Source organism: Phascolarctos cinereus, unplaced genomic scaffold (genome assembly GCF_003287225.1).
Source record: "Phascolarctos cinereus isolate Bilbo 61053 unplaced genomic scaffold, phaCin_HiC Scaffold_3;HRSCAF=262, whole genome shotgun sequence".
NCBI lineage: Eukaryota > Metazoa > Chordata > Mammalia > Diprotodontia > Phascolarctidae > Phascolarctos > Phascolarctos cinereus.
In genome coordinates, this window is record NW_027555736.1 from 23,936,001 (window position 1) to 23,948,317 (window position 12,317).

The 12,317-nt window shown below is 37.9% G+C and overlaps 1 protein-coding gene across 1 annotated transcript in view; it reads right to left on the bottom strand.

Moving 5' to 3' along the window:
- RTKN2 (rhotekin 2) overlaps positions 1 to 12,317 on the bottom strand; it is an 80,761-nt gene that overhangs the window by 51,457 nt on the left and 16,987 nt on the right. Inside the window, 1 exon segment of the mRNA XM_020998247.2 lies at positions 5,391 to 5,449. Within this exon segment, the coding sequence (XP_020853906.1) occupies positions 5,391 to 5,449 (59 nt within the window).

Sequence of the window (12,317 nt, forward strand, 5' to 3'; positions counted from 1 at the left end):
CAGTTCTCAGATGAAGAAATTAAAGCCATCTATAGTCATATGAAAAAATGCTCTAAATCATTATTGATTAGAGAAATGCAAATCAAAACAACTCTGAGGTACCACATCACACCTATCAGATTGGCCAACATGACTAAACAGGAAAGTCATATATGTTGGAGAGGATGTGGGAAAATTGGAACTCTAATACATTGTTGGTGGAGTTGTGAAATGATCCAACCATTTTGGAGAACAATTTGGAACTATGCCCAAAGGGCTACAAAAATGTGCATACCCTTTGATCCAGCAATAGCACTTCTAGGGCTATATCCCAAAGAGATCAAACAAATGGGAAAAGGACCCACATGTACAAAAATATTTATAGCAGCTCTTTTTGTGGTGGCAAAGAATTGGAAATTGAGAGGATGCCCATCAATTGGGGAATGGCTGAGCAAGTTGTGGTATATGAATGTAATGGAATACTATTGTGCTATAAGAAATGATGAACATTCTGACTTCAGAAAAACCTGGAAAGACTTATATGGTCTGATGCTGAGTGAAGTGAGCAGAACCAAGAGGACTTTGTACAAAATAACAGCCATGTTATGCAATGACTAAGAATGTTAAACTGAACCCTTCTCAGCATTACGAGGATCTAAGATATCTCCAGAGGCCTCGGGATGGAAAATGCCATCCACATCCAAAGAAAGAACTATGGAAGTCGAATCGCTATCACTTATTTTTACCTTCTGTTGAATTTTGTTTCATCTTTCTGATGGTTCCTCCTACTGGTTTTAATTTTTACTTACAACTTCACTAATGTGAAAATATGTTTAGTGGGTATGTAAATGTAAAGCCTATGTCAGATTGTGCGCCGTCTTGGGGAGGGTAGGGGGTAGGAAAAGGGAGAAAAATTTTCAACTCAAAAGCATATTAGGCTCTTTTAGTCTGTTCATTGTGGTAAGTTACTTACATTGATTAAACTTCCTTTGGAAATGGTTATAGTCTGTGTCAAAGTCTATTCTTTTATCCGTTTCTCATTATGTGAAGTTAACAGCTTGTTTAAATAGGTCGGGAAGGTGATACCTCAAATATAGGCTATGTCACCTTACTTTGCATTCTTTCATCTATTTTGGTATTGATTTTGACCTTTGCCGTTAGAAGGTGGGGATCTTACTATATGTAGAAAATTCAGGAATCTGAATCAAACTGAACCAGTCATGTTCATCTGCTAAAATGTGATTTTATTTAGTGTTTGCCTGGTTCTATGAATCCTCTTTTCTTAAGAACCTTCTTTCTCCAAAGTTTTCAGTGATCTCTGAATTGCTAAATGTGATGGCCTTTCTTTCTTATCCTTCTTAATCCTCTGCCACATCAGCTAGTGTAGACCACTCTCTCCTTTTGAATACTCTACACTGAATTTTCATGACACGGTTTTGTCTAGATTCTCCTACCTGTTTGACTGCTCCTTCTCAGCCTTCTTTGCTAGTTCATCCATATCACATCTTTTAACTGTAGGGGGAGCCCTCTCCCCAAGATTCTGTCCTAGGTTCTCTCTCTCCCCCCTATCAGCTCACATAGGTTCTAATTACCAAGTCTAAGCAGATAACCTCCAGGTCTACAAATATAGTCCTAGGTTATTTGTAAAGCTCTATTTTCACATATTCAGTTGCCTATTAGAAGCATAAAAATTAAACTACCTCCCACAGACTTCTTGAACTCAACATCTAAAACTGAACTAATTTCCCCCCCAAACCCACCTTTCTTCTACTTCCTTATTTCCGTCTAGGGCACCACCATCTGTCTAGTCACCCAAGTTCATGATCCCATATATGCCTGACTTCTCCTTCTTGCATATCCCACACATCAAGCAGCTGCTGAATCCTACTACTTCTACCTCCACAACACAGTTCACCTTATCCCCTATTCTCCACTCAAATAATCTCCATGCTAGTCCAGGTCCTCATTATTTTTCATCTGCACTATTGAGTGCAAATACTTGTAATTATTCTCTCAAACGCTGTAAGTCTGCCCCTACTTCAGTCCATCTTGCACACCGATTCTCCTAAATTGCAGCCTGGCCATGTCACTGTCCCACTCAATTAACTCCAGGGGCTTCCTACAACTTCCAGGTTTAAATATAAAGTTCTGGGTTTGGCATTTGAAGCTCTTCAAGACTTGGCCCAATCCACCATTCCACTTTTACTAAACATTACTTCCATATACATTATAATAAAGCCAAATTGGGGGTCTTACTGTTCCTTGTACCCTCTGTGAGGGTGCTACCTCTGCCTGGAATGCTCTTTTTCCTCACCTCTGCCTTGTTTCCTTCTAGGCTCAGCAATGGTACCACTGTAGCCCTTCCTGATGCCCCCAGGTACCAGTGCCTTCTTCCCAGAATTATCCTGTCCCTATTTTATATACTCCTCTGCTTGTGTTGTCTTCCCCAGATGGTGTAAATAGCTCCAGGGCATGAACTGTACCACTGTGGTCCTAGTATCATCAGCCCCAGCATGGGTGCATGGATATGCAGTAGGTGCCTAACAAATGAAATGCCTGCTGGGTCACTCTCAAAGCCAGTATTCAAGATATGAAAGTAAGAGGCATTGGTATAGTCTACAAGCCTTTGGCCTTTCTCATTTCTTACTCCTGAACCATGATTTCTAACATATTTGGGGCCATCCTTTCCCCATGCATACTTCTGCACTAAAGTCATGAAAGCATGCACTGAAGTTATTTTTTAAATTTATTTTGTTTTTAATTTATGGAATAAAACAAGCATTTCTATAACACAGTATAAAAGATGGTTTACACTGCAGATCTATTACGTACAAGTTGCTATTCTTTTCAAATATATAAAAGTTATCATGTAAATGTAAATTTTTTTCTTTTTTCTTCCCCCTCACCACATTGCCTATTAGACACAAATAGGGGTGTGTGTGTGTGTGTGTGTGTGTGTGTGTGTATACACACACATATATGTATATATGTGTAAAATTACTCTATACATACTCCTAGTTATCAGTTCTTACTCTGGATGCAGATGGTGTCTTTCTTCACATGTCTTTTGTGTTAATTTGGGCATTTATAATAGTCAAAATGACTTATTCGCTCAAAGTCATTCTTACAATATTGCTGTTATTCTATACAACATTCTTTTGATTCTCCTCTTCCTTATTTCATGCAAATCCTTCCCATGTTTTTTTAAGATCACTGAGCTCATCATTTCTTGTATCACAGTAGTATTCTATATACCACAACTTGGTCAGCTGTTCCCCAACTGATGGGCATCTCTGCGATTTCCAGTTCTTTGCCACCACAAAGAGAGCTGCTATAAACATTTTAGAACATTTAAGTTCTTTTCCTTTTTCCCTAATCATCTTTGGAAGTACACCTAGAAGTGGTATTTCTGGGTCAAAAGGTTAATAAATAACTCTTTGGGCATAATTCCAGACTCCTCTCCAAAATGGTTGGATCAGTTCACAATTTTACCAACAAAGAATCAGTGTCTCAATTTTTCCATATCCCCTCTAACATTTGTTGCTTTTCCCTTCAATCATTTTAGTCATTCTGGTAGGTTTAAAATGATACCTCAAGGTTGTTTCACTTTGAATTTTCCAGTCAATAATGATTTAGAGTGTTTTTTCATATGACTATAAATTGTTCTAATTTCTTCACTGGAAAACTGCCTGTTCATATCCTTTGACCATTCACCAATTGGGGAATGACACATATTTTTATAGATTTGACAAAGTTCTTTACATATGAGATGAGACCTCTGAGAAACTATATAAAAATTTTCCCCAGTTTTCTGCTTTCCTTCTGATCCCAGCTACATTTGTTTTATTTGTACAAAAACTCCTTTATGTAATGCAAAATTATCCTACTTTACACCTAACTTTGCTCTCTCTGTCTCTTGTTTATTCATAAATTATTTGCCTATTCATAAGTCTGATAAGTAATATATTCCATGTTCTTCTAATTTTCCTGTAATATCTCTCTTTAAATTTAGGTCATATACCCCTTTTGACTTCATCATGGTAAATGGTATAAACATATTGGTCTATGCACAGTTTCTGCCACACTGCTTTCCAGTTTTTCCAATGATGTTGATCTAATTAGTAGGGTCTTGTTAAGTTCATTCTCTGAACCAAATGTCAGTGCATAATTGACAATTATTTTCAAAATGGTCTTGGTCAACGGCAAATGCTCATCACATGCACTGTAACAGAAGATGAACAAATGTCTCAAGAAGTTATGTTTCTTTATGTGCTTATCCATACAATAAAACCAACTCCTTTATTTGCCTCTTCAAGAGAAACCTGTGAGTCACTTGTGCACTGAATGGCAATTGTGAACTGGTTTCACGTCAAGTGAAAAGGTCAAGATTTATATGACTCACTTCCTCTGGAAATAAGTCCAATGGTTGGTCACTGATAAGGATCTCTCATTTAGGGATGGTCCAAAAATGGTGACTTATTTTGCTCTGCTCCCAAAAGTGGAGGAGGGGAGGGGTGTGGCTACACAGAGCCATTTAAAATGTTTCTTTATGGTCATTGGGCCCAACAATTCATCACCAAGTGGCCACACTAATTGGGAAGAGTGTCTTTGAACTTAGCTAGGTTGGTCCTCAAAAACAAGATGGAGTCTGCTGCTGGGATCACCTTTCAAGTCTTTCTGACAGATGTTAGTACCTGCTGGAGTTGGCACTCCCCTGGCTAGGATGAGGGTCACACTTCCATGCTACCACGAGGCACAATGAGGCATCTAAGTAGAAAAAACACACTTGTCCTGAAATATAAAAGGCTACAATTCAGGATAAAGAATTTTCTATCTCTGGGCTGCAAGGTGGTGCAACAGGCTCATAACAGGAATATCTGAGCCCAAATTCTGCCTCACACACTTCCCAGCTATGAGACTCTAGCCCAGTCACTGAGCCTCAATTTTCTCCTCTGCAAAATGGGGATATTAATAGCATCTACCTTGCAGGGCTGCTGTGAGGATTAAATGCAATATTATTTGTAAAACACTTTGCAAACCCTAATGCGCCATCTACATGCTAGCAATTATTAGGACCCCTGGAGGTCTTCAGGCAGAGTTTGGGGGACTCTGGGAAGACAACATGAACAGGATCCATGACTTGCGTAGGAGGTTTGACTAAATGATTCCTTCCAAGTCTGCCTATGATTCTGTGACTTGGCAAAGAGGGCAGGTGGACCGTACAAACGAGAGAATTAGCAATGAGCCAAGCAGTGGACAAAACCAGACGTTCACGTGTACAGGAACGGAGAGCAGGGCTGAAAAGATAGGCCTGGACAGCTGACTCAGAGGACTAGGCTCAGGAGTGTGACCCTGTAAAACCTCGGCAAGCTGAGCGGGAAAGCAGTGGGGCATTCCCAAGCATCACATACCTGATAGCGCAATCCTTCCTTTACAAGCAGCCCGTTCTTTAGTTTTGGAATCCCCACACCTGCCAAAAGAAAAGGGTGACTGAATTATTACACTCCCCACTTACCAAGTGCCACAAGAGCAAACTGAAAAACAAAGTTTCACTGACTTCCCAAGTATGTAACTAACTACTAGGAAGTAAATCATTCTGACCAGATTACATATCTTGTATAGACAGGGTTGTGTGCATACTGTTCCCCCCTCCATCAGAACAGAAGCTCCTGGAGGGCAGGGCCACGCTTTTGTCTTTTTTTGTATCCTCAAGGCTTAGCACAGTGCCTTGTACATAGTAAGGTCTTAACAAATGCTTGTTCATGAGCTGTAAAATTTGTGCATATTATATGTGTGTGTATAAATAAATATACATTATATATAATATATGTATATGAACATTTATATTGTGTATATATATATATATATATATATATATATATATATATATATATGAACATTTATATTGTTTACAAAGCCCTTGCACCACAACAAGACTGAGGGAGACAATGCAGGTATTATTGTACATAATCTAAATTACTGTACAATTGCATTATTATATATAATTGTATAATTATATCTTCACATTTTTTTTTATTATATTCAGAGATGAAGAAATTGAGGCTCAGACAGGTGATATGACCTGCCCATGGCTACAAAAAGTGTCAAACCCAGATGTCCTGCTGCTTCACTGAAATATACCACATTGATCTGGTCAGCTATTTAGAAATGAATCAAGGGGATGGTTTATGAACACTCAGAATGGGAGGTGATCATTAGGAGCCAACATGGGATCACTTAGAACAAGACACAACAGACTAGCAGATCAGTTTATGATAGATACATAATCATGCATACATCATTATGTGCATATATTATATACACACACTTCCCAAGTACAAAGCATATACTAAAATAAGTTGAGGACTACATGAAGACATGAAGAGATGGGAAGCAATGACTCTTACCCTTGGGGCAGCACCAAATAACACTCCTCAGGATAAACATCTAATCCCTTCTCTGCACATCCCTGAGATTCTATGTCCAAAAAACCTCCAATATTTTGTCTTCTCTAACTCCTATGGGTCAATTCTCAAATTTGTGGTGAAATGAGATTTTTTTTTGAATATGTGTATTTATCTAAGTCTTATCTGATTTTAAATAAAGGCTTTGGGGGAAAGATGGAGTCAGTGCTTACAGGAGGAAGTCATCTCATTTATTTTCTACAGTTTAAAAATCATCCTCTCACTTTTCAACAGGACTGCCAAGAGAACTATTGTTGGGAACCAACAGCCTGGTTTGCTTTATATCTCTAATTAAAAGAATATATATTAACCTTCCACTTTAATCCCTCATTTCATATACTTGGGCACACAAATGCTTTGGTAAAATATTTTAAGTCATTAGGAACCCTTTCTGTTACTTGGGATACTTGAGTTGATACGTGACATGGGAGATTTAAAAAGACACAAAACTGAAATTAGAATTGCCCAGGATGAGGTGGCCTAGATGAGCTGAAAATGACAGTGGTAGAGGGTATATACAAGCATGGAGACCCCAGGTCCACACATATGCAAACCCTCGCCCGAACTAGGCTATAAAATAATGAGACTAATTCTGCAAGCCAGTCATCAGCCTCATTGCTTTATTATCAAATCTCAGATAAAATACATTTTATAGTACATAAAAGGAAATTCATTTTCCTTTGAAATAAAATTACCATTCATAAATTCAAACTCCTATCTTTTCTGACATATAAATGAGATTTCTTTCAAATTTCTGCAATAATAAGCAATGAGCAATATAATCCATCAAAATATGAATTTCACTGGAGATAACGGGAAGGCCTAATAAGCCAGGTAATTTAAACAGCTGAGTAGATGCAATGGAAGGGTTTGCGAATTATTCTAAAGTTGAAATCCATTAAGCCTAATTAAGGATGGCATCTAGATGAATATGGTATGCTCAGGTAGGTAAAGTTCAGGGGTATTTGTTCCCTGAAGTAAACAATGGACATTACCTACTCCTAGTTTCTTTTTCATCCCTCCTCCGTTCTCTTCAGCATTATGGCAGCAGAAAATAAGTTTTCTTTCCTACTTTCCACCCATGTTTGCCTAAATTTTCAAATATAGACATTTCAACTTTTCAAATAAAAAATGTAACAAATGCCTTGGTGGGTATTGGATTCACTGTAAAATCTCACAAAAGAAACAGAAACTTAGTTGTTGTTTTTTTAAATCACTAAGGCAAATGAATCATAAAATCACAGTTAGAAGGGTCTTCAATGTCAACTGACCTAACTCCCATTTGAAGCACTGATTGCCCAATGAATACTCTGTTGCTTCTCCAGATTGACGGGCAACAATGTTGATATCGTTAGAGATCACAGAAAACGATTATTCAGAGGCAAAAATTTGCAGCCCACCCAGCCTCCTATAGCTTCTACACGTTTGTCCTAAAGCTCTAACCTCTGGAGCCAAGAATAAATTGACTCCCCCCTCTAATGTGAATGAATATTTTCCAAAGATTAGACACCTACAACTATGTCCCCTATAAGTCTTCTTCCTAATTCCTTCACCTCGTACTCAATTAAACCATGGTTTTAAGTCCTTCTACCATCTTGACTGATCACCTCCTTCTGGACATACTCTAGTATATTCATGTCCTTCTAAAAATGTAATGCACAGAACCTAGTAAGAGAACCCAGATGTGGTCAGAGTGAGGCAGGCAGCACAGAGGGGAAGGAGCTCCTCTCTCATTGAGGAGGGAACCCTCCATGACCACAAGCTAAGGTGGCACTTACTGCTTTTGGCTCACCCTGAGGGTGCAATCCATTCATTTCAATCCAATGTCTGGTGCCTCCGGTAATGAAGGTGAAAAATGGCAGCCTCTATCCTTAAAGAACTTTCAAAATCAGACAGGGATGAGCCATGAATACAAATAATTATAACATGAATATGAATGTTAATTAAGCCACAAATTAGTGAAGAGCATTGAGCAAGGAGGCAAGGATTCCCTGAAGCTGGGCAGATCAAAAGACCTAATACAAGGGTTGTACCTGACTGAGCTGGCCCTTGAGGGCAAAGGAGAATTTCAACAGGTACTTTCTAAGGGAATGAATTTCAGGACTGGAAGGATGCAGAGGCAAGAGAGGACAAGACAAGATCAGAAAGCCTCTTTCTCAGAGTCATTTGTCTAGAAGTGTCCTTAAGTGTTGTGAAATGAATTGGGCAGCATCAATTGGGGAATGGCTGAGCAAGTTGTGGTATATGAATGTAATGGAATACTATTGTGCTGTAAGAAATGATGAATAGGCTGACTTCAGAAAAACCTGGAAAGACTTATATGAACTGATACAGAGTGAAGTGAATAGATCCAAGAGGACTTTGTACACAATAACAGCCACGTTATGTGATGACTAATATTGTTAAACTGAACCCTTCTCAGCATTAAAAGGATCTAAGACATCTCCAGAGGGCTCCAGATGGAAAATGCTGTCCACATCCAAAGAAAGAACTATGGAAGTTGAATCGCTATCAGTTATTTTTACCTTCTGTTGAGTTTTGTTTCATCTTTCTGATGGTTCCTCCTATTGGTTTCAATTTTTGCTTACAACTTCACTAATGTGAAAATATGTTTCATGGGTATGTAAATGTAAAGCCTATATCAGATTGTGCACTGTTTTGTGGAGGGTGGGGGGGAGGAAGAGGGAGAAAAATTTTCAATCCAAAAGCATATGGAAGTGATTGTTGATAAATCAAAATGAATTAATAAAATTTAAAAAAAAGAAATGAATTGGGCAGGGCATTGAATGCCAACTTAAGTATGTTATTGATCATCTGAGCAGACACTGTGTAGCTCCTGATGGTTTTAGAGCCAGGTAATTCATCAAATGTTTCCATGACGAAGACAGTGCCATGAGGGACAGAATCAAGGAATGAGAAGTAACTGAGCAATTAGAAATAACTTTGATCAACTCAATGACCATTCACAATTCCAGAGAACCAACGATGAAGAATGTTATCCTCCAACAGAGAGGTGAGGGACATAAGGTGTACAATAAGACATCCATTAAGAATATTTGGTTTAATTATGGATGTTTGTTACAAAGTTTTAAATTGCAGTTTTTAACAGGGGCATTGGAAGACAGGAAATTAATGACTGCTAATTTAGAAAGTAAAATAATTTTAAAATAAATAAAAATACTAAAAAGCAATTTATCAAAAAGGTTCTCTTTAGGTCAGGCTAAATCTCTGCCTTTGTAGTCTCAACTCAATGATCCTGGTTCTGCCAGGAAAAGCCAGTCTGATTGTCTTCCCTTATCATATCTCCAAGTATCTGAAAACCGCGTTCGCTCCTCCTCTTCCCCACCGCCCTCCCCCTCCCCAAGATCTCCTCTCTTCTCCAGGCGAACCATGCCAAGCTCCTTCTCACAGGGCACGGCCTCCGTGTCCTCCCCATACTGGTCACTGGCTTCTGAATACATTCCAGTTTGTCGATGTCCTTTATGAAGCACGGCCTTTAGAACTGAGCACAATACTCCAAATGTGATCTGAACAAAGCTGATACAACAGACAATCAGATCTCCCTCATTCTGGATATATCCTTGTCTCAGCGAAGCCTAAACTCACATTCATTTTTAGGTATCATTCACTAAAACCTCCGATTCACCCTGTACTTATGATCTTACTTTTGTCTTTATTAAATTTCACTTATTAGATTACCATCAGCATTCTCGCCTCTTGAGATCTTTGGATTTTGACTGTCATACAGTGTATTAGCTTTCCTCCTCGATATCTCTGTGTCATCTGTAAATTTGATAAGCATAGTATCCTTGCCCTCATCCAAAAACAAAAGAAAAAACGAAAAGCAGAGACACAGATCCCTGGGGCAATCCATTACAGAACATCAACCTATAACCTTTGCTTTGAGTCCATTCATTCAACACATAACTGTCCTTCTATCTAGCCTAATCAAATGCTTTGTTATGTCTATGGCATTCCCTTGATTTACCAATCTAGGAAAATGGAAATTAAGTCAGAATGAAATGGCCTGCCCTTGATGAAGCTGCACTGAGTATTAGCAATCACTACTTCCCTTTCTAAATGTTCACAAAACAAGAATTATGCCAAGAATCAGTCAAACTTACTGAACTCTAGTTGAACTGTCCTCCCCTTTTGTTTTTGTTTTTTTCAAAAAAGACTATTGATTGAAATAATCATGTGGTTTTGGATGTTTATTTAATATGATTAATTATGTTGACTCTTTCTCTAACGTTAAATCAGAGATTCCCAAACTTTTTTTTGGCCTACTGCCTCCTTTTCAAACTGGAAAAAAAAAATTACGCAGTGCTCCCCTGGATATCTACTTTCTTTAATGGCTTTTTTTGAAATTTGTGTCATTTCAAAAAAATATTTTTTAAAAAAAATGACACATCTAAAATTAAAAATCTATTGTAAATTTGTATTTTTCCTGCATTGAAATTTTGATGATACAATATTGTGTCATATAACTGTATAGTACTGGATTGTAAGCAAGTCATTACATGTACATATTCCTGCTGATGCATGCTGGACTTCCCCATGACACATGACATGCTCGCCTGCCAACACTTACTTGTTAAGACCTGTTGACAGACTTGACTACTGATGCATTATAACTTGCATTTTGTGTGTTTATTTGGAAAATAATGTAATCACTACAACTTTAACTCTTGTTACACAACAGATGAAACACATATGAATGGTTTTCCAAAATTTTCTTATCTTTTCTTTCCTTATTCTTCCACAGCCCCCATATTTTTATTCAAGGTCCCCTAACCGCACCTGAGGTTCCTACCACCCCCCTGGGTCGTTCCAGCTCCCCCAAGGGGGTGGTATCGCCTACTTTGGGAACCTATGTAAAAATCATCCCTGGTAGAAATCCAACTTGATCACCACGATTTTTTTGGATCAATTGCTGTGATGTTTACCAAGATTTTATCAAAAAATTTGAATAAAAATTGATTAATGATATTAGTCTACAGACTCAACACTTTTCCTTCTTTGCTTTATTAGTATTCTCATAAAAGGAGTCTTGGTAGAGCGCTTTCTTTCTCCTTTTTTTTGAGAATAATATGTATGACATTGATACTAAACTGTTCTTTAAAACTTTGATAGAATTCTATGAATCCATCAGGACCAAGAGTTCTCCACCCCTCTTTGATAGTTCCTTACAGCAAGTTCTATTTCTTTTTCTGAGATTGGGTAATTTAAAATCCCTTCAGTTTGTTAGTTTGGGTATTTTCACGCTGTTTAACATATTCCTCTGTTCCTGAGGTGTTCTCAGTTTTGGTAGCAGATAGCTGTGATTAACAGGTTCTGATGGGATTTGACCTTGTTCATTTGCTATTTTTTTGACTTTCTACCCTCTCCTTTTTAATTGGATTGGCTAAACAGTTCCCTCTAATCCTCTTCTTCCTCAACTTCACCTTTTGGCTTCCAATCCCAGTTAAATCTTACTTCCTACGAGAACCCTTTACCGACCTAACTTAATGCCAATGCCTTTCCTCTGTTAATTATCTCCTATATTTTCTTTGTGTATATAGTTGTTTGCCTGTTGTTTTTCCCATTAGACTGGGAGATCCTTGAGAACAAGGCCTTTCTTTTATCTTTCTTTGTATCCCCAGGGGCTAGCCCAGTACCTGGCACACAGCAGGCACTTAATAAATATTTATTGACTGAATGACTAATTTTTAATATCTTCTTTTTTGTGTTTATTTTAAATTTATTTGTTGGGAGTTTCACATTTTTAAAATGTGAAGTTTAAAATGCAAGTTCAGTTCATTAATACTCTCTTATTCTATTTGGTTAATGTCTGTTTATAGGGATAATTATTTTTCCCCTACCAATTGCTTTAGC